This window comes from Pollicipes pollicipes, unplaced genomic scaffold, assembly GCF_011947565.3.
Source record: "Pollicipes pollicipes isolate AB1234 unplaced genomic scaffold, Ppol_2.1 Scaffold_7261;HRSCAF=8764_pilon_pilon_pilon, whole genome shotgun sequence".
Classification (NCBI taxonomy): Eukaryota; Metazoa; Arthropoda; class Thecostraca; order Pollicipedomorpha; family Pollicipedidae; genus Pollicipes; species Pollicipes pollicipes.
Window position 1 is genome coordinate 61,954,002 of NW_023597054.1, and position 25,529 is coordinate 61,979,530.

At 49.5% G+C, this 25,529-nt stretch overlaps 1 protein-coding gene across 4 annotated transcripts in view; it reads left to right on the forward strand.

Annotated features, from left to right (window-relative positions):
• The first annotated feature begins 1,440 nt into the window (after positions 1-1,440).
• The window catches only part of LOC119112339 (transmembrane protease serine 9), a 39,280-nt gene continuing 15,191 nt past the window's right edge, over positions 1,441-25,529 (forward strand). Inside the window, exons 1-8 of one of the 4 annotated variants that reach the window (XM_037236475.1) lie at positions 1,441-1,553; positions 10,289-10,424; positions 10,720-11,434; positions 11,668-11,756; positions 12,394-12,529; positions 13,031-13,169; positions 14,393-14,538; positions 15,802-16,506. In XM_037236475.1, the coding sequence (XP_037092370.1) occupies positions 1,448-1,553; positions 10,289-10,424; positions 10,720-11,434; positions 11,668-11,756; positions 12,394-12,529; positions 13,031-13,169; positions 14,393-14,538; positions 15,802-15,963 (1,629 nt within the window). In that variant the 5' untranslated portion in view covers positions 1,441-1,447 and the 3' untranslated portion in view covers positions 15,964-16,506. Of the gene's footprint in view, positions 1,554-10,288; positions 10,425-10,719; positions 11,435-11,667; positions 11,757-12,393; positions 12,530-13,030; positions 13,170-14,392; positions 14,539-15,801; positions 16,507-21,818; positions 21,941-25,529 lie in introns of those variants that run through there. The other 3 variants (XM_037236476.1, XM_037236474.1, XM_037236477.1) reach the window with 3 other exon arrangements.

Genomic DNA, 25,529 nt, shown 5'->3' on the forward strand with positions numbered 1-25,529 from the left:
TGGAAAGGTTGGAGAAGATTCAAAAGAGTCCTTATTAATCAGGAAGGAATCCATTTTAGGCTGTGAAAGTAAGCATCTGGTGTGCCGTAAAGGCATTTGCATGCTTGAGACTTAAATCTCTTCACGTTTGAACGTCCAACAAGGTCGCTCTTGCAGCAGCCTCGTAGGCAGTAGCGAGGGAAAATGTCCAGGATCGACGGTGAGGGGGACTCATAGGGATTTTGAGCCTATTTTCACATGCATCACCGGAGCCTTGTGCTAAATTTCCCAAAAATTTGGGGTTTCTTAAAGCCCCCTCCCCGTAAAGAAATGAAGCTCCCGCGGCTATGCTCGTAGTGCTTCAGTTAAGATCAGGTTAGGTTAGGTTAGTTTAGATTTGCATCAGTAACAGCTGTCATGCTAGGTATCCAGAGGTGCCCGTTTGCTGGCCTCCCGACACCTCCTGTCGCGGTGGCTCTCTCGAGCCGCACAGTGCACTTGATGCACCGTCGAACTACAGCAATCAATCAATAAGTCAATGCGTTTCCGAAACAAAAACATGCGCTATGTACAAATACGTGCATGTCGCACTACTCTCCCCACTCCCGCGGCGCTCCTCCACATCCATAGCAACGTGGCTGGAACGAATAACATTTCCTCGATCAGTCCACGAAAAGTGATCATCCCCTCCCCCCCGTCCTAGAGCATCTCGGCGGGAACAGAGGCGACGGGTGAAACATGCAACGCCCGCAGATCTGCCGGTGGTGCCGAGGATTTTCCGCTGGTGCCGGGCATCTGCCGCTGGTGGCGAGGGCTCGCCGCACGGGTACACGGGAGGTGAGGTGGCGGCAGAGGAACGGCGGTTCCTGTAGGGCACCCAGCCGCTGTTGATCCACGTTATACACATCCCGTTGTGGCTACAAGCTGACCAGCCGGTCGGTACTACGGCTGAAAGGCCGGTCGTGACCTTGCTGTAGCCTCTTATTCAGTTGGGGTGAGCGAAATCCGAGGAGAGACCCGCCGTTTGTCAGTGTAACTTAACGGTAGGTTGAGTCTGTTTTTACTCCTCAGTCCCCCCCCCCCCCAATTGCCTTTTTAGCTTTATTGTAGCTACTACGGTGGTGGAAATCGCCGTTTGGGCGAGAGATGTGAGTCGACGACCTCAGTGAAGAATTCAGAATGGTACCTCTTGCACTGCACATAACAGCTGAGATCACGACCTCATCAATAATATAGCAATGAAAAATTACTGTCGTGGAATAGCTGCCAAAGAAGCCTCTCTGAGATTGCTGCGATATGTGAAAACAAATTCAGAAGAGCGCCCGAGAGAAACAGGACAGAAGAGACTGGCACGCTGACGTCTCGTGAATGCCGGTGCCCCCGGCCGGCGCTGGTGACCGCACAGCAAGCGGGGTCGGGCCCACGGCCGCCGCCAGTCGGCCACCAGCAGCGCTGCGGGGAGGCCGCGATGACGACCGGAGCGCTGATCGTGTCCGCCTGCCTGCTGACGCTCGCCCGCGCCGCCACCGTCGACAGGGGCGTGTTCGAGACAGACGATGCCGTCATCGTGGAAGGTGAGAGGCGATTGCAATGTTAGTTTGCTGAGATAAGGGGATAATGGTGATTGGCTGGCATGCTGTTGTGGGCCCATGCAAAAACGAAAATGAAACGTTTTGCAGCTGTGTGTGTCTTGTAATTATAACCACTGGCTCGCACGGTTTGACAACACAGCAGACAGTTTGACAGACAGCAGACGACAGTCAGGTCAGGGGGAGGACAAGAGTCTGAGTTCATAGCAGTGATAAAGCGCAGTCGACGTCGGCAAAAACCCGTGCAAACAGTTATCCATGTGACAGTGATCAATGCGATTTCCTCGCAAAACCGGACGCGGCATCTCGTATGTGGTTCGATAGTGCTTTTCACGACGACATACGGTCGGCCTCATACATATTTCAGTGTCACGCTGATGGCCGCGGCGTACTGGCCCGGAGCTGAAGCTCGAAAACATGAACTTCGAAACAAAGCATTACGCACCGCTTGCAGTAGGCCTTGGGCAGGACAAAGTTGAGTTCCGGCGTTAACGGACTCATGCTGTCTGCAGATGACGAGCCTCGCCACGTCACTGGAGCTTTCGATGCTTCAGGAAGGTGCCTCTTATGGCGATGTAGGTGCCTACGACACCTATTGCATACTGGACGGAACCAATATCTTAGGAGGCTGATTTGACTGTTCTTGGGCTGGTGATCAGGAGATAAACCTTTTTTTGTCGTAGCTCCGGCATGCACTGGTGGTGTTGCACAACCTGCATTGCGCTAAACGATGGATACGGCCATGCACTACGATGCAAGGCCGTAGCCGTCATTGCATTGCTGCCAGGATGCAATTTAATCAGGCCGAGAGTTTAGATAAGGTTTAAAACGACTGCTCACAAAGTTTTCTGTTTTATACAAACTAAAGAATTCCACTAGATGCTGCAAGGTGCCTGTGATTTTTGAATGAAACTGAAGTGACCTTCAGCTTGTAGCAAGCCTTCGAATATTTTCTCCGGAACGTTTATATTTTTCGGATAACATGCTGGAGCATTCACACATCAGGGAAAGCGATGACCATAAAATGTCAGTGGCAGCGGCACCCCTTCAAAAGCTATGGGGCAAACCTACGTTTGCTATTTCTTCCAATACGGAGGTAGAAAAACCTTCAGTTTTTCCAAAGTTCGGGAAAGCATAACAAGTTTGGGGGCATCCGTCTACGTTCGAAGAAAAAATATTCAGTTCGGTGAACTCACCTGCCTCCTCCCTCTAATCCACCGATGGTTGTTAATAAGCAGCATGTAACACGCCTATACACCATTACGTGCATTCCTCAGAACACGTTTCGACATGCCTACATCAAAATGTGCTTGTTCGCCGTCACAGCATATCACTCGATGTCATGCCGGTTGCAAAACAGCATCTTAATGCTCTAGGCGCTGTTGATCGGTTCAGGTAAGCTAAGTAACAATGGATCGATGTTGACATCCCAATGTAAGTGGGCGATATCAAGGCAATTTTTATCACTGTGGCGGAGGCGCAGTTGTGCAAACTGAGTTTAGGGGTGGGTTTGCTGGGCATTGAAAAATGACGTAACGCACCCCCAATATTCGCAAACAAACAGATTTTCCCGGATTTTGGACTTTTCTTCTTAAAGTCGGAAAGAGGCTGGGGTTGGGTGGGGGAGGTGGGGGCTGAAGGCTAGAGCCCACACTACTTAATATGAAACTATATCTCCGCACCGTGATGCTACAACCATGAGGAAGATAGACGCTCAAGAACTGGCTTACATGCCTTGAGCAGCTTTTAGAGGAACTGCGGCTGGTAGACCTTACCTTAGTTGTCACTCAGTAAGAAAGTTCGCTTGATTTATGCTTCAAAGATTAGCGCTGGCATGGGAGGTGTCGGGTATCATCATGGTGCTGTCACCAAAGCCTGGACTCAAGACATCGATATCAGCGATATCTGACCTTCCAAAACGTCAACAAAATAAGGTGAAACACCTAACGCGAGCTTGTCGTCGCGTTCAATGACGTCTTAAGGCAGTCAATTAATGCATTTTGTTCGTTCCATAACACTGATGTTTTTTTACACGAGCCTCTGAGAATGATCAGTGACGAATAAATATCTCCATCAATACCGAGCGCATCTCGATAATTCTGTTAACCTTTAGTATGCTTGAACAGGCCAGCTACAGCTAACTTACAGCAGTTAAATACATGGCTCAGAGCCTGCCTATTCCCTTGAGCAAGACAGGAACGATGATTAACGCATGCACAACAAGAAGACTGACAAAATACATGCCCCACTTTCTTCAGCTGGATGTTTCGTCAAGTTCAGACGTACAAAACCCTCTTGCCGTACAAAACCGCAATCCGGTTTTGGCGGCTTTTGGCTTTCACAAGCTAAAGAATACAGCCAACAAAAACTACCAAGAATGCCCGGCCCGCTCTTCCTTGTTCACTGAACGTGTCCATCAGCCTAGACCAGGAGCGAGATTGCGGTCTCCCCGCGGTCAGACCCCCAGTCCGCTCCGACCTCAGCACGCCCAGGCGGGCCGCACGCGCCATAACCCCGGACGTGCCGACCGGTGCCGGTTCAGCGGCTTCCTGTCCGGCTGGAAAGCACGGCTTTGTGGCTGTTGGTATTATCCCCACGGTTGCGGTGGCTAGGTAGCGACGAAAGGCATCAGAAAAAACTTGCTTGACGATCGCCTGACTGATCCGCAGCCTTTTCGAAGCCCAGGGCCGGCTCGGGAGGAACTGGCGGAGACCTGTGCGCGATGCCTCCCTCACCAATGGCAGTCCATGGATACAGTGCCTTGATCACCAGCTGCCTAAAGTTCCTCGCCAGTCAACCTCTTTCGGCTCAAGACCGGGCAGCAGGCCAGCAACGGGACCAGTTGTCCAGCCTGACCGGTTCAAGTAATGACTTGCAATAATGCACCCATCACATTGCCGCTGATCTGTCGCCTCGTGGTCGGCGCGGTCGCTGCCGTCGCCGCCGCCGCCTCCACCGGCCCCCGGACCCCAGCGAATCGTGACCGTGCTGGTAGCTGTGTGCTGAAGATATGAGAGTGGTGAGCCGCGGAAGAACCTCGTTAGCAGCGACATCCCTCTATGTTGCGCGCATGGTACAAATTCCATATGTTTTTCCCTTTGTAGTATAAATTTGCCCGCCCGTGCACCACATCGCCGATGGGTGATTTCCCAGCACAACAGGTGAAATGATTGAATACCATTTTTGCAACACTGCGCAGCCCAGCTTACTGTTAAGCACCGGGGTGTATTTGGTTCAGCTGACTGTTGAGCACCGGACTGTATTTGGCTCAGCTGGCTTTTAAGCACCGGGCTGTATTCAGCCCAGCTGACTGTTGAGCAGCGGGCTGTATTCAGCCCAGCTGACTATTGAGCGCCGAGCTGTATTCAGCGCAGCTGACTGTTGAGCACCGGGCTGTATTCAGCGCAGCTGACTGTTGAGCACCGGGCTGTATTCAGCGCAGTTGACTGTTGAGCACCGGGCTGCATTCAGCCCAGCTGACTGTTGAGCACCGGGCTGTATTCAGCCCAGCTGACTGTTGGGCGGCGGGCTGTATTCAGTCCAGCTGACTGTTGAGCACCGGGCTGTATTCAGCCCAGCTGACTGTTGAGCACCGGGCTGCATTCAGCCCAGTTGACTGTTGAACGCCGAGCTGTATTCAGCCCAGCTGACTGTTGAGCGCCGAGCTGCATTCAGCCCAGCTGACTGTTGGGCGGCGGGCTGTATTCAGTCCAGCTATCTGTTGAGCAGCGTGCTGTATGCAGCACAGCAGACGGCTCAGCCCGGGCTGTGCAAGAACCGTTGGGACTCTCTTCCGGCAGCTGCCAGGAAAACATTGCACACCGCGTGAAGACTGATCGATGTTGTAAACGTCCCTGCAGCATGGCGTAACCCTGTGGTTGAATCGCTCATCCCACGAGGTTGTTGTAAACGGTGGGCATGGCGGCATAGCACGCTATTTAAGGTACGATGTGATGTCATGCAACTAACCACAAATCCAATAAAATGCACTTTGATTACGAGAGCCCTCAGTTTAAATAACGAGATGACGTCAGGTTCTTCAAACGCACGTATGAGTGATTTGAGTGCAAGGTTGCCGGAGAGTGAATAATAGCTTTCTGCTCAGTTTTGTACTTTGTGTTTTCTTTGTGTTTTCTGCTTATCGTATGGAGCCTGTAAGCATACATCTGAAAATAAGTACACATAAAAGCAAGAACGGAACTAAGAACATGGTTAAGTGTATAATTGCAAGAAGAAACAACGTCACTGAAAAATGTCGTGCCAAGTAACATACAATGCGCTATTATTTTGGAGAAAGCAACGTCCTTGGCGTAAACATGCATATTTATTTTTGGCGTTAGCTCCAGGGGCTATACATAGCAGATTTGGAAACACCGGTCGGAAATTAAAACCTTTTAAATTATGATGCTTGTGATGCTTTATTTCGCAAAGTTATACCGTGCTATGAGATTGTGGAGACCCGTGCCTGTAACCATGACGACAACTGCAATGGGTTTTGTAAAGTATTAAATTTAGCACTACTGAAATGTTTGGCGTACAACAAAAAACATCTACTAAATTGCTCCGGTTTACCTTTATCGGTTTGCTTCGGTTATCCGGTTTACAATAGCAAAAGTCAATCAAAATTTTACAGCATACACTGAGCGCTCGGATGGTATTGCATTCATTTTTCACCAGTGGCCATATTATTGAGGAAAGCCGCATTAGCCCAGTGGTCTAGCCGATAAAACACCGTATCCGGAAACAAATCTAGGCCCCCGCGAGTACGTCACTGGTAACCCGGTTCACATGATATTTAGTACCAGTAGTAGTTCTTTGGAAGATGACCACATCATCGCGTGTGACAAAGATCACGAACACCTGCAGATTACGAGAAGTGAGTGCCTACATGTAGGTAAGATCTGCTGAATACAAGTAAACTTTGGATGAAATAAGAACACGATTTTGTTTAAGGACAGGTGCGTTGAAGGAGCCTCAAAAATGTACCAAAGATAGCAAAATGTGACCTAACGGACCGCATGGCAGAGGCTAGTGTACAATTTCGGGCACCAAGATAAGTCATCTGGTGTATAAGAATGTAGAAATCCAATACCAGAACACCTGAAAACATTTGATGGGAAAACAACCAACAGAAAATATACACAGACTGCACAGGAATCTAACAGAGCTACACCATGCTATTCTAAACGCCGGATTCTGTTCATTGTGCCGTTCATTGCCTGTTTCCTCGACTGCCAGGATGGCTTTGAAGGGGTCAGATCACATTTTAACCGCAAGATATTGACGTTCACCCTGCTCAAACCAGTACTACAAGGGAGACACAATGTAGCCTTATTTATCTAACGTCTTTACAAACACCTTGTTTGGGAAACGGGCTCAGGCGTAGCTCACCACTGATTGGCATGAAGTAGAAATTATTCCACACTCGGCCGACATGAATTCTGAAGACCCCAATGCTTTTTACCTTTCGGACCTCAGTTTGCACTATCGGTCTAAAAATCAGGAAGGCGCCTCCGTCTTGAGTTCCACCGTCGTGGCGCGGCATTGCAAGTACTGCACTGTCGGCCAGATCTACCACTTAATGGACGACATTCCCTTAGGTCGTCGTAAAGCTGTGCCACCACTTAATGCACGACATTCCCTCAGGTCGTCGTAAACCTGTGACACCAATTTATGAGCGAATATCAGCTGCCTGTTTAATGTCATGAATCTGTTCATTAACGAAGAAAGAGGCATCATTACATCTATTGCCTTTATCATGGCATGTTCAGCAGCAATTGCTTCCTTTGCCCCGTCCTCACCGAGCACCGCGTTGAGCCTTCTAACATTCAGCTCACAGCGATCGTCATCCTTATTATGGCACACTGCGCCGCAATGTTTCCCCCGCTCCCGCCCTCCCGACCGCAGAGCCCGGTCAGCGTCTCGATTCGGGGGTGGCGTGGGCGGCGCGGTCAGTCCACTTCCTGGGTGAAGGAGGCCACACTTTCTCCGGGTGCCTGGGCTCCGATGCCTTCATTCCATCCGGCTGCTGACCTCTACCGGCTGCGAGACGTCGGCGGGCGCCGTGCGGGATGAGCACGAAGATGAAACCCGGTAGTGGCATGAGTCACGTCTCGGTCTGCGGACTGCGAGACGTCGGCGAGCGCCGTGCAGGATGAGGACGAAGATGAGACCCGGTAGTGGCATGAGTCACGTCTCGGTCTGCTGGCGCAAGCACTGCACCAGCTTGGGACTTTTTACGGCATTAAGTGGCCATGTGGTTGGGTGTGTCAAGACTGTTGATCTTATGTGGCAGCTGTGGTTATCTGCTACCGGAAAGTTACGTGGTTATCTACTACCGAAAAGTCATAGCAGATTCACTTCAAAGCAAGCGTGTATTAGCAAACACAAAAAGGCTCTCGGGCAGACATGTGAAATAATGGTCGCACGTATCTATCCGCACGTTGTTGAATGAAAAAGCCTTAAGTTATACAATAACAGCAAATAGATGGAATTATGGCTGATCATACTGAAAAAATTAAATTTGAGACGCGAGGAAACGTTACATTTGGAATGGCGGCACTCTAAGCCCCAACGGTGTTGACCTTCACACAGCGAGGCAAGCCAAATTGCTTGTCTAATTCACTCATTTTCACACGCATGCCTGTCTGTTTGTCCGTCTGTCTGTTCGCATTGCTTCAGCCAGACTCAGAGCACAGAGGGCTACATGTATGGCTGTAAAGCTCATGGGTACGATGGGTTCAACGTTATAAAATAAGTTAAGCCTTCGCGACGGACTCATAACATAGATTCACGCCCACACCATGCCGGTGTCAGTCACAGCGCACGTGAGAGCGTGACGTGTTATGACACTCAGCAAGGAGACACCTTTTCTATTCCTAGGTATCAACGCCTTGCATCCACGCTTATATGTAGGGGAGATGAGACGTGCAAACGTCTGGCCTATATATATATATATATATATATATATATATATATATATATATATCCGCATGAAGGAAAACGCCAAATCGCTCAGGTGCTGAAACATAAGGAAGACTAATAAATCTGCTGAGCTTCACTGAGAAACGCACCAATGTGATACGCCTGAAGGCGGTGCTACAGCGATGCCGACGACTCCGGCTCTCTGTGCAGCAAAGCCAGCATGGACTACAACTAAACAGTATCTATTTGATATCTGGAGTGCGAACAGCAGCGGCTGGACTCTAGACGGATAGTGTGCGTCCGTGTGATCCTTGAGCGTAAAACAGCTTACAACACTCATCCCAGGAACGTGGCCAAGGGGAGGGGTATGAGGGTTGTGGCACTCCTGAGCTATAGGGATTGTATTGAATGCTCGGCGATTGGACAGAAATTCGGTCAAAAGTCGCGGAATTTCAGAGAAATTTATATATACATATATAAACTTCATTATATACTTGTATTATATACTTATATACTAACATATATATATATATACTTGTTAAGAATACTTATACTTATACTAAGAATATATATATATATATATATATATATATATATATATATATATATATATACTTGTTTCGCAAGTCACATCATTGGAGAGAACGGCGGGTTTAGTAGGAAGGGCTTCCAAAGCCGTAAATAAGTACCAGTAAGGTTTTCAAATGGTAAAATCTCGTCACAAAGATCAATTCTCAATACGAGTTGACCTTCGATGACCACGTTGGTGGTCAGGTACCTACCGATGCTCTTTTCGTCACTCATTCTTTGTCACACTGTTGTTAATGTGACACCATGGATAAACAACCGCACAGGGATCCTCTTTTGCAACCATTCATCGACCTGTGTTCATGGCTTCTACTGGTCGCTACATTCTGGTTTTCTCTGTTCGCTTCTTTGCAACTGGCAGATGTGAAATCAATGAACACGCGGCCGCCGATGTTCCTCGCTCCTCTGATGAGGTTCAAATGGCGCGGAGCCAACCGTCACCTATGTTAACCCTATGGTGCAGGTCAGCTCACATTGTGCCGGTACGCTGGTCCGCTCTGAAACAAAGGGTCACATGAGCCTTCCTCCCGCCACGCTGCTCAAAACCTGCCAGGTTTTGGGGTTCTGCCACCGACGGTTCTCGAGTTATTAGAGGCCAAACGACAGAGCTTCCCTTCATCTTATGAGCAGCATTAAAGTGATTTTTACATCTTTCATATATGTTTTTTTCAATATCCAAATGTTTGATAAGATTTCAGTGATTTGCCACGTAGGTGACGCGTCATTTTGTGCCGGCCTGGTTTTGAGGACTTCGCGGCCATCACTTTTAAGGCCATCACACCAGATGAAGGTAATTTTTGACCGTTCTCCGAAGGCAGGCACTATACAAAAACGTGAGTTGTGAAAACGACATCAGCAGCTGATATGCCAGATGACAAATAACTTCTTAAGCAACTCATGGAATCGAAAATAATTGCACGAAGTAGTTTGGCTAATAGAAAAACGAATGCCATTTTTACTCTAAATCTGCCATCGTCACCATTTGGCGTTTTACAGGGTCTGAGAATGCGACCCATTCGACTCCCGGCTATACCACTTTATCTTACCCTATAGCCAAATTGATCACTGACCGCTTTCTGGAATGGTGCCACATTCCCTTCGCGCTCATTTTTCTCTGACTCATGTTTGTCCTCCACTCCCCCGCCGGTAAGACAAGACAAGGCTGCTTCTGGTGCGTTACAGTGTTGTTGACGAGCAGCCCTTTTCAGCGGCTGGTCGGGAGGAGACGCTCCGAGGAGGGCGGCAGCTGACGAACGCATTTGAGTGGCCGCAGGCGGCGGCATCACCTGGCCGGCCCGACAACCTGGCGGGAGGAAAGAACACCTGTGCTACACCAAGCGGCCGGTAGGCGATTCGACAAAATTTGTTAGAATGGGCAGGGTGCTGTCGTATGAAGCCTTGCCTTTCCTTTGTTTGCGCCAGTACCCAGCGCTTGGTAATCTCCACGTAGGCAAAAACACTAGTACTTGCTGGCTCGGATGGTACAAATGCGTGAGCCGAGTACCATAGATATATGAAACGCCTAGCTAGTTCCATCCCCTACGGTACAACTACAGATTGCCCAAGTCATGCCTTTGAGTCTGAGTTTTTGAAATGGTCGATTTCAATGTTGATCACGGCTCTCCATCGGGTGGCGCAGGTCAGGCTTCTGTGTGGCTTGGACGGTATGCTACTGGACCCGAAACCTGCCGGCCAATGACGCCAGGCTCGCGCGGAGCTTCGGCTTCTGCTTCTCGTCGACCGGGCACGGTCGAGACAACTCGGTGCGCAAGGTCTGCTGCCCGGGGCTTTTCGCCAGCACGCCGGCCCCCGCCACTGTCACAACAACCAGGCAAAGCACAAACATTTCCGGTGAACCGGATGGAGTCACGGCCCAGCCCAGTTCCGCTCCGCCAGTGGATGTCACCAACTGGTGGCAGACCACGGCCGGCACCACTCAGCGGCCGAGCACCAGCTCTGCTGGCACCACTGTGTCGCGTCCGACGGCGTCTACCATCCCGCCGGTCTCGGCCCTGCCGCCAGATCAAGTCACCGGCTGGTGGCAGACGACAGCCGCCGCGTCGGCCACCACCACCAGCGCCACCACAACCACCACCAGCGCGACCACTACTACCACCACCCCCACAACCACCACCACTACCAGCGCCACCACCAGCGCCACCGGCAGCGCCACCACCAGCGCCACGACCACCAGGCCGACCACAACCGCTTGGTGGGAGACGACGACCGTCGCATCCGTCGCAGCCCTTGCGAAAGAACCCAGCGAGGACTTCAGCGCGTGCGGCACGAAGAGCAAGAACGCCTACCGGATTGTTGGCGGCAATGAGGCCGTGCCCGGCGAGTTCCCCTGGATCGTGAGTGTTGAAGCTGAGGAGAGTTCTTGGCTCTGGTTTACATGGCTGGCTCGTCAGCATACTGGGCGGTGCGCACAGCACGCATCATTACTAAGAGTACAATTCAAGCCTGCTTAAAATGGATGCAGCTATTTTTGCCCTCAAACAGTGAACAGTACAGCCATTTCTGATGACATTTTTGAGCAGTGCCATGCACTGAGAGCGGTGAGAGCAGCATGTGTATATGTTGGCAGGCGGGTATTTTCGATGGGAGTCGGCAGTTCTGTGGCGGCTCTCTGATCGACAGGAACCACATCCTGACAGCCGCCCACTGCGTAGCCCAGTGAGTGCCGGACTGCGCCACCGACACCGAGCAGATGGCGCTTCCCACCTGAGTGAAATGCACGGCGCCTGACTTGTGACTCAAACGCCGCCGTTTTGCCCATTAATGTTTGAGATGCCTCGAGATCAATGCTAATGGTACATACATGAAATATCATGCACCAATCTTCTGTGGATCAATAACATACTAAAAGAGCACGCAGCAAACGTTCGCTTAAACTCTCGTCCAGTTTAATAGCGTGATTGCGCTGGGGCGTAGTTTCCCAACCTAAAATACGGAAAGTTAAGCAGAGCAAAATGGACTAAAGTGTGCCGAAAATGCACAAAAAGCGGAGTTTCCACAGTTTAATCAACTCTGTTCTCAAATTTAGGTGACTGGGGCCCCAGCTGAATAAGAAAAGCTCGCACCTATGATTGCATGCCTGTGAGCTCGAACCTGCGTCGACTTGTGCATGAATTAGAGCGGTGTGTGATGCTAAAATGTACAGGCTTACGTATTTTGGAAACTAAGAGGCCATTTAACCATGTCAATATCGATCTCTCAGTATCGCTGTAAGTACAATTTAATGCACTCGTCGAGGCCTCTAAACTATATCGGAGGCCACGTGCATGTGAGCCGACCTGCTCGTGTCGTGCAGCATCACGTCCGCTCGCGTGCGCCGGCTGGTGATCCGTCTGGGGGACCACGACATCAGCACGCCCGACGACGCGCCGCACGACGAGTACCACGTGGCCCGGGTCATCCGGCACAGGGGCTTCTCCGAACTGACGCTGGTGAGGCACCAGAGGCCGCACACTAGACGGTTGGAGCTGACGGCTACAGACTGGCAGACTCCGGAGGGCTGTGCGACGCAGCAGCTGATGACAGGACGCTGGGGGCTGGTGAACTCTGTGGCAGACTGCTGGAGACTGCTGCACTCTGTGGCAGACTTCGGGAGAGTGCTGCACTCTGTGGGAGACTTCGGGAGAGTGCTGCACTCTGTGGCAGACTGCTGGAGACTGCTGCACTGTGTGGCGTCCTGTGGGAGACTGCTGCACTCTGTGGCAGACTGCCATAAATTGTGAAAAACGCGTTGGCAGATGACTAGCACGTACTGGCGGAGTGCGTCAGGTGATGGCATAAGAATGCAGTAGTGTATTTGTTCCGTGGAACAGGATAAAAGTGAGATCAGTCGAGCCAGCTCGACTGCGACGGACTTTACCAACTCTTATGCGGCTGCATCCCGCTGCATTGCTGCATTTTTCCTGTTGGTGACCTGCACTGGTGGCTTGCAGTACAACGACGTCGCTCTGTTGGCGCTGACGGAGCCGGTGACGTATCGAGACAACATTCGGCCCGTGTGCCTGCCCGAGGGCGACGACAACTACACCAGCGAGGCGGTGACCGTGGCCGGCTGGGGCACCCTCGCGGACGGTCAGTTGCGGCGGTTTGACTGGGAGGGAGGGGTGCTGCGAGCGGGGACTAGGGCACAGCCGGGGGACGGGTTGTCGGACGTTAGTAGGAGACGGGTAGAGCGGAGTCAGCTGCAGGAATTTCAGCATGGTACTTGAAATTTACCGAACAATAAATTGTTGTGCCTGGATTTCACTTTCCACCAGATATTTGGCAACTTGCATTGTTCGTGATGCAGATATTTCGATTGCGCATGCTTTTTAAATTTAAGTGGATATCGTACCCAACTTTTTGCAAGGGACTGCGGAGGAAATGAATGTCACGTGGTGCACACAGCACACATCAATTTCAGCAAGCAAGTTATCATATTTCCTTGGGAACTGGCCGAAATGTCCCCGGTTTATTAGGACTCGTACGCACGACCTACTAATTTTGAACGAAGTGCCCTACCGAGTGCGCCGCTTATACCAGGGGGCGTGCTTGGTAAGCAGACAAATGCACCGGGGCACCCTGCACGAAACCATTGACCCCGTATGCCGTGGGAATTTGGTTCCTCCAGGTTAAAACGAGCAAGAGGTTGCCGTAAGATAACAAACAGATCTTTCATTTAATGGTTCATCGGAATCGGGGAAATAACATTCGATCTAAACCTCTCTGAAAGGTATGTTTCTAAGACGTAGTACGTATCAACACATCAAGCACATGAAGCGTAAACCCCATGTATTAGGAGGAAATGTACCTCGTAGGCCCGTCTTGCTACCAACTAGCTTAGACGGGGACCCGTCGGACTGGCTGCTCCGGCACTGGGTACATGATCCAACCCTTGACCTTGCTGCAGTGAACGGGTGCGGTGGATGTTTCTGAAGTTGTAAAGTAAGAAGGACCGTACCGTGGGATTTATCCCACGGTACCTTCGGTGCCTTTCGATTTTATGGTCCTCCCTTTATAAAGCAAGGATGAAGCGTGTTGGCGTGAACAAATTTAATTTGATCCGCTGATGACCGCAGTTCACTGTTCTTGGAGCAGCGCAGGGGTTAGTATTCAGACATTCTGAATTCGTTTCCAATCCGATGGAGTGGGAAAGTCGCCGCTGTCGTCCCTTTTGAGCAGTAGCGGACGTCACAGTCACTCGTCTCAGGCTGCACGCATCCAGACATTTTCTGCGAGCACAGGTGCTTGTGCGTGCCACAAACCCTCCGAACTAGAACAGCATGCGATAACCAAAGAATCGGGCTGTGTTTCAGGCGCCCCTCAGCCGGACAAGCTACAGAAGGTGCGCCTGAAGGTGTGGAAGAACGCGGACTGCGACAGCTCCTACGGGACCTTAGCGCCGGGAGGCATCATCAGATCCATGCTGTGCGCCTCGCGAGATGGCAAAGACGCGTGTTCAGTGAGTGCAAGGTCAAAGTCCTAGGGCCAAGCACCAGGACTCATGAGAATAATATGCGAATTTTTGACACCAATTGAGAAAAAGTACATAGATAGGCATTTAAACGCATAGGTTCACAATGAGAATTGAGCTTCATTTATAAAATTACGCATGAGATTACGAACAAGCAGATATCGCGAACGTGTATCACTCAAATTAACCAAGAACATGACATCGCAAAACATACCATCGCCATCGGCACTAACCCACATCCCAACCTTTTCCATACGCGCGCAGTGCATTGCTAGACTAAGACTAAACGTCACTCGACGCATCGATTATTTACAGACTATCAGTACGCAAACTGTCATCAACCCGGAAGTCACTTTTTGAAACACCACATGAATACCCGGAGGTAATGAGTGCATTAATTTAGCAGTTGATCGCCGCTGGTGATGACCTTCAACAAGCAATATCGGTCTTGAGCTTGTGTGAAGTCAGATTGTGCTCACATGTAGCAGACCCTTTTCACTGTCTGCGACCAAGACCAAAGTACACCTTTCCAGCCGCCCGGTCTTTTGACAAGGCCTCCTGAAGGCCTCCTGTCAGAAAGTCTGAAAATACCGGGAAATTATGATTTATTATGATAAATTATGACTTCTCACTCCCACATGACGGCCGCGGAGAAGCCCGTCCCGGACAATTTTTAGACACGTTACGGTGTGTGTACCACCTGTGGTTGCCAGCTGTATATACTGTGCCGAATGTGAGAGGGGTTGGCAAAACACCACTCCTAGAGTGCAGCCACACCCAAACCCGCGGCATAGCACGTGACCACGGACAGGTGCTCTAATCCACCGCCCCACACCAGGCTAGATAGCGATCACCGGAACAGGAACGGCGGGGGCGGGCGCACGGTTCGCTGCGGGATGATCCATGGACAAGGCGGATTTGCTGACGGGGTCAGGTCACGTGATGTGTGACAAAGTCACGTGATAGCCACATTTTGCCGGGATTTTGCTCTTTATTTTATTTGCTGTTGCTGCGCGCGCTCCAAAACTCCGCAGAGGGTTTATCTTTCTTTCGAACCACTAACATCTGGTATGGGTGTACCGTTCATTCCTGACTTGCTTCCCCGACCGATATCTGGTCCCGTCCCTCCGCGTCCCCTCTAACCGTCTCGTTCCCCGCCTTGCCACCGCGCCAGTGTCCCTTCCCCTCCCCCCCCCCCCAACCAGCACCAGCACCTACGTGGCGTTGACCCGAGCTCGCCGCCGGCCGCAGGGCGACTCTGGCGGACCTCTGATGCGGGTCGAAGACGGGCTGGTCTACCAGGTCGGCGTCGTCTCCTGGGGTCTCGGCTGCGGCGAGCCCGACCACCCAGGAGTCTACACCCGCGTGACGTCACTACGCGACTGGATCGAACGCAACCGACAGGCGTACTGAGCCGGGCCGCTGACCAGAAGGTCAAAGGTCACCAGAGGTCAAGGAAGGGTGCGGAGGAGTACCCAGTACAGGGCAGAGTGCAGTGGGGCATTGTGTAAGGCGTCGTGACCTGTCTGACCCCGCTGGCAGACCCGTGCCGTGTGCCTTGAAGATCGGGTTTGTGCTACGGTGTTCGGATGGACGGGAGTTCATAGACCGCATTGGCGCACATGTGACGGAAATGCATTGTTGGTTGTTGTGTTTGCCAGGCATTGTTTAAAGCGTTTATTTACTTGTTTTGACATCTTGGAATTTATTGGATACACGCGTGTTGCATTATCTTAAAACATGAAATATGGCTTGGTAGTATATTCATGTTTGGTAGGTGCTTAATGTGCAATGGCTTGGTGTTAGTTGGTCATGGCACTTCTTTCCCCGTTGTACGTTTCCAATATGTGTTTATATTACGCGTACGCGTTACGCGATCACCACGCAATTTCAAAATCCACTCGAACATACGGAATATATTGTTATCTATGCTACGCACGGTGGTATAGAGCACTCTTCACACTTTGAGTGGATCGATGCTATGAACACGCTCAGTCTCCAGCCCCAGGAAGTCCTTCAATTCATCGACGCCACGCGCGAGGCTGAGGTGCTTGCATATGAAGTTAGAACCGCTATTTTCAAACCAAGGAAATGGGAATGCCTAGTCATATCGAAATTATCACAAATCGTCCGCGATTTTCATTAGTTGTGCCTGAGCTTTAAAGCTCATTTAAGGGGAGTTATTTGTGCCTGAGCTGTAAAGCTCGTCGTTCATACGTGGGGTGGTTTGTGTGGTACAGGGAACATAATTTTTCAGTTCGGCCCTTGCAATTGTCAACCGTAACGTTTGGCAGCGCATTATATCGTGACCGATCATATTGCATTAACCGATAGCGTCTCACCCACCTTACTTTTTGAAAGGTAAATGTGTCGGAAATATTGCTACTTAGTAGTTTCATGTGATTAGTCACAGACTGTCGTATATCACGTCTTTTCAACAGTCTTGGCTTCTATTTTTAGTGGCCTGATTGTTAAAGGGTAGGCAAAGAACGGAATGAACATTTTTGACATTGTGCACTGCTCCCAATGGACTGTAAAATTGCGGATCTCTCATGGCGGGTTCTATGGGTTCATCGCAACAGATCAATAGCATCTGTACCCGTAGTGCCTGACCTATAGTGTCCGAATACTCCTGAATACTACTCATACTCCACCCCCCCCCCCCCCCAATGCTTGCTTGAGCCCCCTCAAAGCTCCGCTGACCCCCCACCCACAATACACATAAGCAAATAAGGGAATACTGGGCCGATGAAATGCAGCATAGCTCTGAACTGCTGGTAACTAGGTGCCTAAATGCATAGCTATCTTTATCATTATCATCATGTCATCGTTATCACCATGAGATCGGCGTCAAATTGGATATCATTCCCTGACATGAAAACAATTTGAAACCCACAAATAGTTTTTGAAGCAATCTTAACTTAACATTGGAGACGCAAATCCCATTGACCGAAATTCAGAGAGATATGATTTGGAGACGGACTAAGTAAACCTTATTGACTCAGGCTCCCTCCAACCGATTTTAGAAAGTCACGTCCCTGCCACCGAAGCATGTGGGACGCTCCCAAGGCTATGAGGTGGACGATCTTCTGTGTGTACCCTGTTAACCCCTAACTATGCCGATGAAGATTCAGTTCCTAGCCATTTTCTGGGACGGTCGCGGGCAACACCGGCGCACACGGTGTGAAGCGGTGCACGGTGACGGCACCTGTCGCGAGTCCCGTTTTCCATAATTCCTGGTGCCAGACAGAAACGTACCTGGCTCCCAGTTCTCCCTTCTGAAAACGTGATCTTGAATCCTTCGTTCTAGTCGGTTATTTTCCAAACCCCACCTTTTGGTTTCTGGTCATCACTGGTCCGTTCGTGAATATAAATATGGGTTCGTGGTTCTCACTAGTTCCTTCACCCACCCCAGAACCTTGTTCTTGGCTCACTTTGGATTTCCGCAAGCACTAGACTTAGGTTCCTTGGTTCTCACCAGCTCTTTTACAAACAGCTCTGCCCTGGCTCATGGTTTCCACTGGTGCTTTGGCTCCCACTACTGAAGTGCTCTCCGATCTTTTACCCCTGTCAACCTTTATCCCTTTCGGTCTTTTCTCATTTTTACCACTGTCGACTGCTAGCCCTGTCAGCTTTTTGTCCTTCGACTTTTTCCTGATTCGACGTTTAACCCTGTCGACCGTCATTCCTGTCGACTTTTTGTCGTTCAATCCTCTTCGTTCACCTTTTTGCAATCGGCTTCTTTCCACTGGAGTTTTTGGCCGGACACCAGGCAGTCGACAGGAGTGGGGCGGTGCAGCGTGACGGTACCCGCATGGGATTCGTCGTGCAGGTCGTAATGACTCGTGAACTGGAGATCCATAAATCCTGTTTCTGACTTGTCAGAAATATCAAATCAAACCGAAGGAACTTACGTATCCCGTCGCTCCTTTCCCATGACTTTCAATATTGTAGCCCCGCTATAATCTGTATGCTGCTATATGCGACAATCTCGATGCTGCTGTCTGTAACGTGGCACTGTAAAAGACGAGAGCTATTTTCCATATTTCATGAATTACATCCTTCGTCATTGGCCAGAAATGATCACAAATGACATTCGCAGTATCGGAGAGGCGAGGCACAAGCGATCGGCGCACCCCCTCCCCCGCCCCCTACTAGGGTCACAGTCGGGCGCAAGCTCAGATGGAAAATACACCGCGGAACTGTACTTCAAACCCATGGCCAAAGCTCGGCGCTCGCCACGGATACTTGTGTATCTTCTGGTCCCCAGTCGTGTGGGCGTGGTCGGATCAAAACGCCCATTCTTTACCGTGGGAACAGATACCCAGAACACTGTTTGTGGCCTGCTGCCGCGCCGCACGTCTTCAATAACAATATATCACGTCCGCGACGAGGCCGTAGAGATGCGACGCGAGACGATTTTGTACATGTAAAGCTTCCGTATATAGTTGACAAGTTGTGCAGACAGGCGAACGCTACCATGGCATCGAGTGGTTGGCACCGCATTAGGGCTAATGGTCCCGTCTTAATGTCCACGCTAGTTCAGTTGGCCGCGGGACCACGGCATGGCCAACTGGGAGTACGGTTTGCCACAAATGTGTCAGCCGGTTGAAAAGAAAATATGCATGGAGGAACGTGGCACAAAGTTTTCTTGTGGCTTCTACCCGGAGATATGCTCTTTAGGAGAAACGTAACGTAGCGTCCGCGACTGGTTTAATAAACACATTGGAGACGCACGTTTGCGGAGACCGTGCGCACTATACATATGCACAATATTAGTGTCATTTGGAGACTCAAAATGCGGTAAGCCGATTACCGATGCAGACAGCCTTGGTTTTCTGTTCGTTTTGGATAGCATGCTCCGTCACTTTTGGACAATGCGATTTTGAACATTTTGTATTAGGTTTTACAATTCGTCAGCAATGCTATGTGTAGCGGACAATACTTTTCAAATCTTTCCAGGCAGTTTTCAATTGCTTCCAATCGCTTCTTAAAAAGGCCGTATCACGCGCACTTAAATCACTGCAGCGACGAGAGTTATGGGTTGAAGGTCTTTTGCCCAAAGACATGGCCTCGAAGGTCTTTGATACTTGACTCACGGTATGACAACTCACCACAATAGACTAGGCTGAGCATAACACATGGCAAGCTACCACTGCATAAAACCTGATTCGACGTTTTGGCAATATTTTTCATGTACTCCCATGGGAAATATTGCACAGGACATTTATGTGCGCCCCTCTCGAAATAGGCTGTATCATTAGCACGTAAACCACTTCAGCAACACCGAGTTATGTGTCGAAGGTCTTTTGTCTAGAGGCATGGCCTCGAAGGTCTTTGATCTAGCCCTCGAAGGTTTTTGACCCAGAGACAATCGCGTCCCATGTGCCATGTCAAACGTGCTCAAGCTGATGGAACTGAGCAGATGTGCGAGGTGTTGCATGCCAATACAATGAGTGGTCAACGTTCATGTTCATGTTCTCGCGACTCGTTTTAAATGCAAACGCCTCGAGGAACAAGAGCAAAAGCCTGTCACGTCGTTTTTGTCCTTGTAGCTGGCTGCAGGGTAAGGAGCACTGGGCAAATTCATCCTGCGCGAACAGTTTGCTATTTCAAGGAAATGTTTCACATTTAAAAATATTGAAGCTTCTACTTCATCATATCTGAAGCGAGGTAGTTGAGATGAAATGATGACCTAGTCAGAATGTGGCATTGAGATCTTTCAAATGTAGTAAGGATGGCCAGGGCGGTGTCCGGTGATGTCGGAAACTTGTCGAAATATAGTCCAAATGAGAGAAAAATGGCGGATTCACCCAGCATTACCCATTCGCTACCAAAAACGTGCTAAAAATGTTTTCATCGCAAGTTTTTCCTGAAGAAGTTTTGGCCTGAAAATTTTGTTGACAACGGTTTTGACGCTGAACCAAGCGGAGCTGCAGGCCGAGTCAGTCTTAATGGCACCGAGACGGAAACGTCGTGCAGCTGGAGACGGCTGTTCAGACCCGGTGCCCCCAGTCACGCGTGTGGCGGGCTTAGGTCCTTCATGGAACCAGCCATCGAACCAACATGAAGTATTTGGTGCCAAGTAGCACAACTGATTTGAAGTTATGCCGTGATATTTGCAAGTGACTTGAATGCTGGTTGTTTGATCAATCTAGCAGCTTGTAGTGCCATCACTATTAATTTCACCCTCTCTCCACCCTCCAGGCCAAGATCTCAGCGACGTGGCAGGAACTAGACAGAAGGGGGAGAAAATACAATCGTACGTGGATAAGCGTCAGTCAATGTATGCCAGCCAAAGCGTGCAATCCGCACGTTTTTGAACGCTGCTAAGATTAAGTGTGCGATTTTGGTGACCAGAGTAGATAGAGGAAACCAACTTTATTGTGTAGACAGACGTACAGTCAGCAAACCATTATGCGATCTCAGTACCGTTCGGAGCACATGTGTGTGCCAATAGCACGGCAGCACATGCTACCTTTTTCGAAACGGGACATAAATGGAATACCAGAGACGCAGGATGGGTTTGAGAAAGGGGAACGGGGCACGACTAAAATGAACCACTGAAAAGCGGGCTTAGCGCGCTGCAATCGGGCCAAATATTGTGCGTTTCGTAAAACAACATTGTGTGTTCTCGGTGTTCTGTTTTGCATGCACTGCCTGGGTCTTTTAGCAGTCAACATTTAGTCGCGCACACCTTCCATACATTACATACATTACATAAGCACATAAATTTGGTAAAGGAGTCAACATTTGGTCGCGCACGCCCTCCATACATTAACATACATTACATAAGCACATAAATTTGGTAAAGGAGTCAACATTTAGTCGCGCACGCCCTCCATACATTTACATACATTACATAAGCACATCAGTTTGGTAAAGGGAGACCAAGCGCACCCGGTGGTTACTATATGTTACTATCAAGTGCTGTGCATCACACCGTGGTTTGGACGGCAACAAAGCGTAAACTTTCTAAAGTCATCCTCCTCGTCGATTCTCGTGGATTAAAATTTCCATGCTTCAGCAGGCCAGGAGGCGGACATCATCTACATGGTCATAACATCACGTCTGCTCACCTCTTCCGCCCCACGTCGCGGCCAACGTCCTCCGGCTGCTATCGCGACATGTCTGTCACGGCCGCCCGATGACAGCAGAGACCTGGCACGCTGACGTCTCGTGAATGCCGGTGCCCCCGGCCGCCGCTGGTGACCGCACAGCAAGCGGGGTCGGGCCCACGGCCGCCGCCAGTCGGCCACCAGCAGCGCTGCGGGGAGGCCACGATGACGACCGGAGCGCTGATCGTGTCCGCCTGCCTGCTGACGCTCGCCCGCGCCGCCACCGTCGACAGGGGCGTGTTCGAGACAGGACGATGCCGTCATCGTGGAAGGTGAGAGGCGATGAGCGGTTGAAGAGTTGTTATGGGTTTTGTGGTTACACTCAATTTGGCGCTGCTGCCCCGCTGTGCCCCGCTGAAATATGTTACGCTCACTTGAAATTTTTTTTCCCCGCCAATGGTAGGCGGTGATTACTAGGTTGTTAGGTATTTTTGGGTTCACTAAGTACTTGAAGACGAGGACTTTTATGCCGTTGCGTGTCACTATATTTTTGGTCCTTGGCTTGTGAAGTTTGATGTCAGTTGCAAGCTATGATAGGTGACGCTGCCGGAGATGATCAACTGAGCTGTTCCAAACCACTGTTAAACAAAAAGCAGCGAACCCTAAAAACTAGAGACTACAATGTTTGGATCGAGATGCAGGGAGGTGGCTTTAAGTGTCGGAGAAGCAGCTGCCTCCCTCCTCCAACTCTGGAAACATTGGCCTCAACGATAAGGCGCTGCACAGCAAGAAACGACTTATAAATCGACTTTACCAGCATCTTCATGGAGGTTTCAATGTCGCCGTTTGCGGGTCCGCCATCTTCCAAATGTTTTTTTTCAGAATGGTTGAGGAACGCGTGTTGAGAATTTAAGTAGGGATCCTTCTCATAAAACACCAGTATAGGTCATGTTAAAATACAGGATTATCTAACGTGGCTCAAGAATGCATGGAAAGTTTATCAAGAAAAAAAGCTTCCCTCTAAATAAATGGGAAGTTTTTTATGCGTGGAATGTACCATTTGACGCATTTAACAACGACAGATTGTAGGTTGCAAATTTAAACTACAACTAGATCTGAAATGTAGTACAATCTTACTTACAACTTTCTGCCGCGCACTTCCTCCTTCAAATATTTTCTGTGTGTTGCATAGCTTGGCCCTTTTGTTGGGACTTCCCTAAAAAGCATCGAAAGGTATGTGGAATATCGGAGAGCCCAATGATTGGCACGAGGCGAGCATTTGTGCAGAACGCTCGTGTTGTGGCGTTGAGTAATATAACATGGTGCATCGTGAGTTGCATCTCATGGCCTGCTCGCAAAACTAGGTGTGAGTCAGCAAGTTCAAATAGTACCAAACAAAATGAACCTTGTTCGATGGAGTACACTTGGTCGGTTGTGTGCGCGTTTTAATGCCACGCGGAATGTCATCCGATACATGGTCCACAGCTGCAGGGTGAAGCTATGCATTTCGAGCGGAACCCATGCGTGTACTGTTGGCAGCAGCCTTGAGCACAACAGAGCTTGATTGTAGTAGTGGCCATCTGTGCTCGCCGGCTTCCGAATGCAACTGTCTGGTCAATCGAGAGCACGGGGCTCATGATGCGTTAGGCACTGGCCACTGCACAAACAAACGATCTGTTTCTGGAAAAACTATCACGTTTTTCTTGACCGTGTACCAATAAGAAACGCGCTCATGTAAGCATGCATTGATGATGTTCGATAACTCGCGTTGCATAATATGCTGACCGTGAGTATATCTTAGTTAAATAACTAATGCATTTGATTGCATTTGAAGCTGCTGCTTGGCTACATTGTAACCGCCTTGGGATTTAACCGATCTGCATTGAGATGTGAAATTTAATTCGTTCCGTTTAACGCTAAACTAAACCATTTCTGTCGATGTTGTGCAGGAACATTAAGTTGCATGAACGATGCAAAAATGTCATGTTATCATTGCTGCGATTTGTTACTTCATATCTGTCACTTTGTCCATGCGAAGTGTTCGATATATTTATATTTGGTGCGCGGCAAGTTTTCCTGAATAAAAGGCAGCACACTTTATGCATATGTTTCAACTGTCAGCTATGATATTCAGCGGTTGAATACTGAGCGACTGTTCACGCACGCTATGACCAAACTTATACAAGATCTCGCACATGCCTTCGAGCACGTTCCCTCATACTTACACCAAATGTGCGATATTATGCAATATCATGTCATGCCACATGTCAGCTGCAGTCTTACCATATCATGTCATATGATGTCATGCTGTGACGTGCTGGCTGCTCAACGGGCTTGTAATGCGATTAGTGCCGTTAATCCTCTTCGGTAACTATGCAACGGTTCATTAGCGCCGGTTTAAATATGCCAATGCGCTGGCAGCTTTCGTTTATCCAGGAGGGGGAATTCACCTCTATCAATACGCTGTGGTTGCTCCTCTTGGCACTTATGGGAATGTTGAGACTTAAGTATTTGACTACCGCGACTCGTAAATGCTTTGCAGAACACCCATGACATGATCTGTGCTGAAAGGGTCTGCGGCGTCACGTATAGATATCGACGTGTTTCAGAACTGTTTGCGTGATTGTCGCAATGAGGCGAAATAAACACAGTATTGCAACTATAGCTTACATATCACTTCGCTATGCATCGTTTTACCACGTGCCATGCACGATGCCCGCTATTCACGTGCGCCACATGCAAATGAGGTTCAATACGCATTGTATGTCATCACGCAAACTACTCATCCAGCATCACAATAACGTCAAGGTATGCGCAACTAAAACATTCTGAATCCAGTAAACACTTAACTGCAGCATGAGCACAATTCCATGTACATCACAGCAATGCAGCTCTTTCGAATATTACTGACCTCTTGCATTAACCTAGATTCAAGGCTGTCGCCTGGGGCTCGTTGCACGGGTAGCTTCATTACCGTCGTCGGACCAGAGCGCATTTTGCAGAGCCCCTTGCTCTTAAAGACTAAAAACGCTGGAAAGCTGGCTAAAGCTGCCCAAGCGCGGGGCTGCTTGGGATAAATCGTGTAAAACAGCGTCGGATTAGCGTCACTGAGCAGCAGCGTAAGTGACGTTCAATGGGTCAGATAAGGACAAAAGGAACCAGGTATCCGTGATATCTTGCATACGCTGTGGTTGTCGGAAGAGTGATACTGTACAGCCCCCTCAGGAAGCCGCATAACGTGCTCATTGAAAGGCTTTCAGTAGATGTAATCTGCGACATGTCAAAATAAAGTCATTCGAATCGAGCCATATCTACCAATGCCACGCATCAAGTGGTTTTATGAATCATTCAGGGTACAACAGGACACGTAACGATGGGAAACAGCTATCAAACTGCCCCAGAATAATGGCCACAGCGGCTTGAAGCGCTCCACATTATATAACGAGGGTGAAATGTTATTTCCTGAAAGCCATTATATTCTCTTATCTTACATTTGCGAGTTAGCTCTGGCTTAGACTGATTGGCAGTTAGTTATATCAAATTTAACAGCCAGCACTTACTAGCTATGTGAAGTTTGTTGTTATAATGATGCAGCATGGACTGTGATGATGAAGAGCAAATTTCAAACATGGCAGTGCTTTAGACGGCATATTCTGCGACTGACCTACGTTATAAGAGGCATGAACCAAAAATGCGACCCAAATAACCTCAAGAAAAAGATTATCACCAATGGCCTATCAGGTGTTCACCAAAGGCGCAGATTGCCGTAAAGTGAGTAATTGTTAGCTTCCGTCCGATACGTTCACAACTTCAACGGTTATTTCAGAGTATCCCGAGGTGAATTCCTGGAACTTTCCTCAGGAACTTTTCACCTTTCAGGAACTTCCTGGGAGAGTTCCTGCGGGACATCGCCTTGCGAAG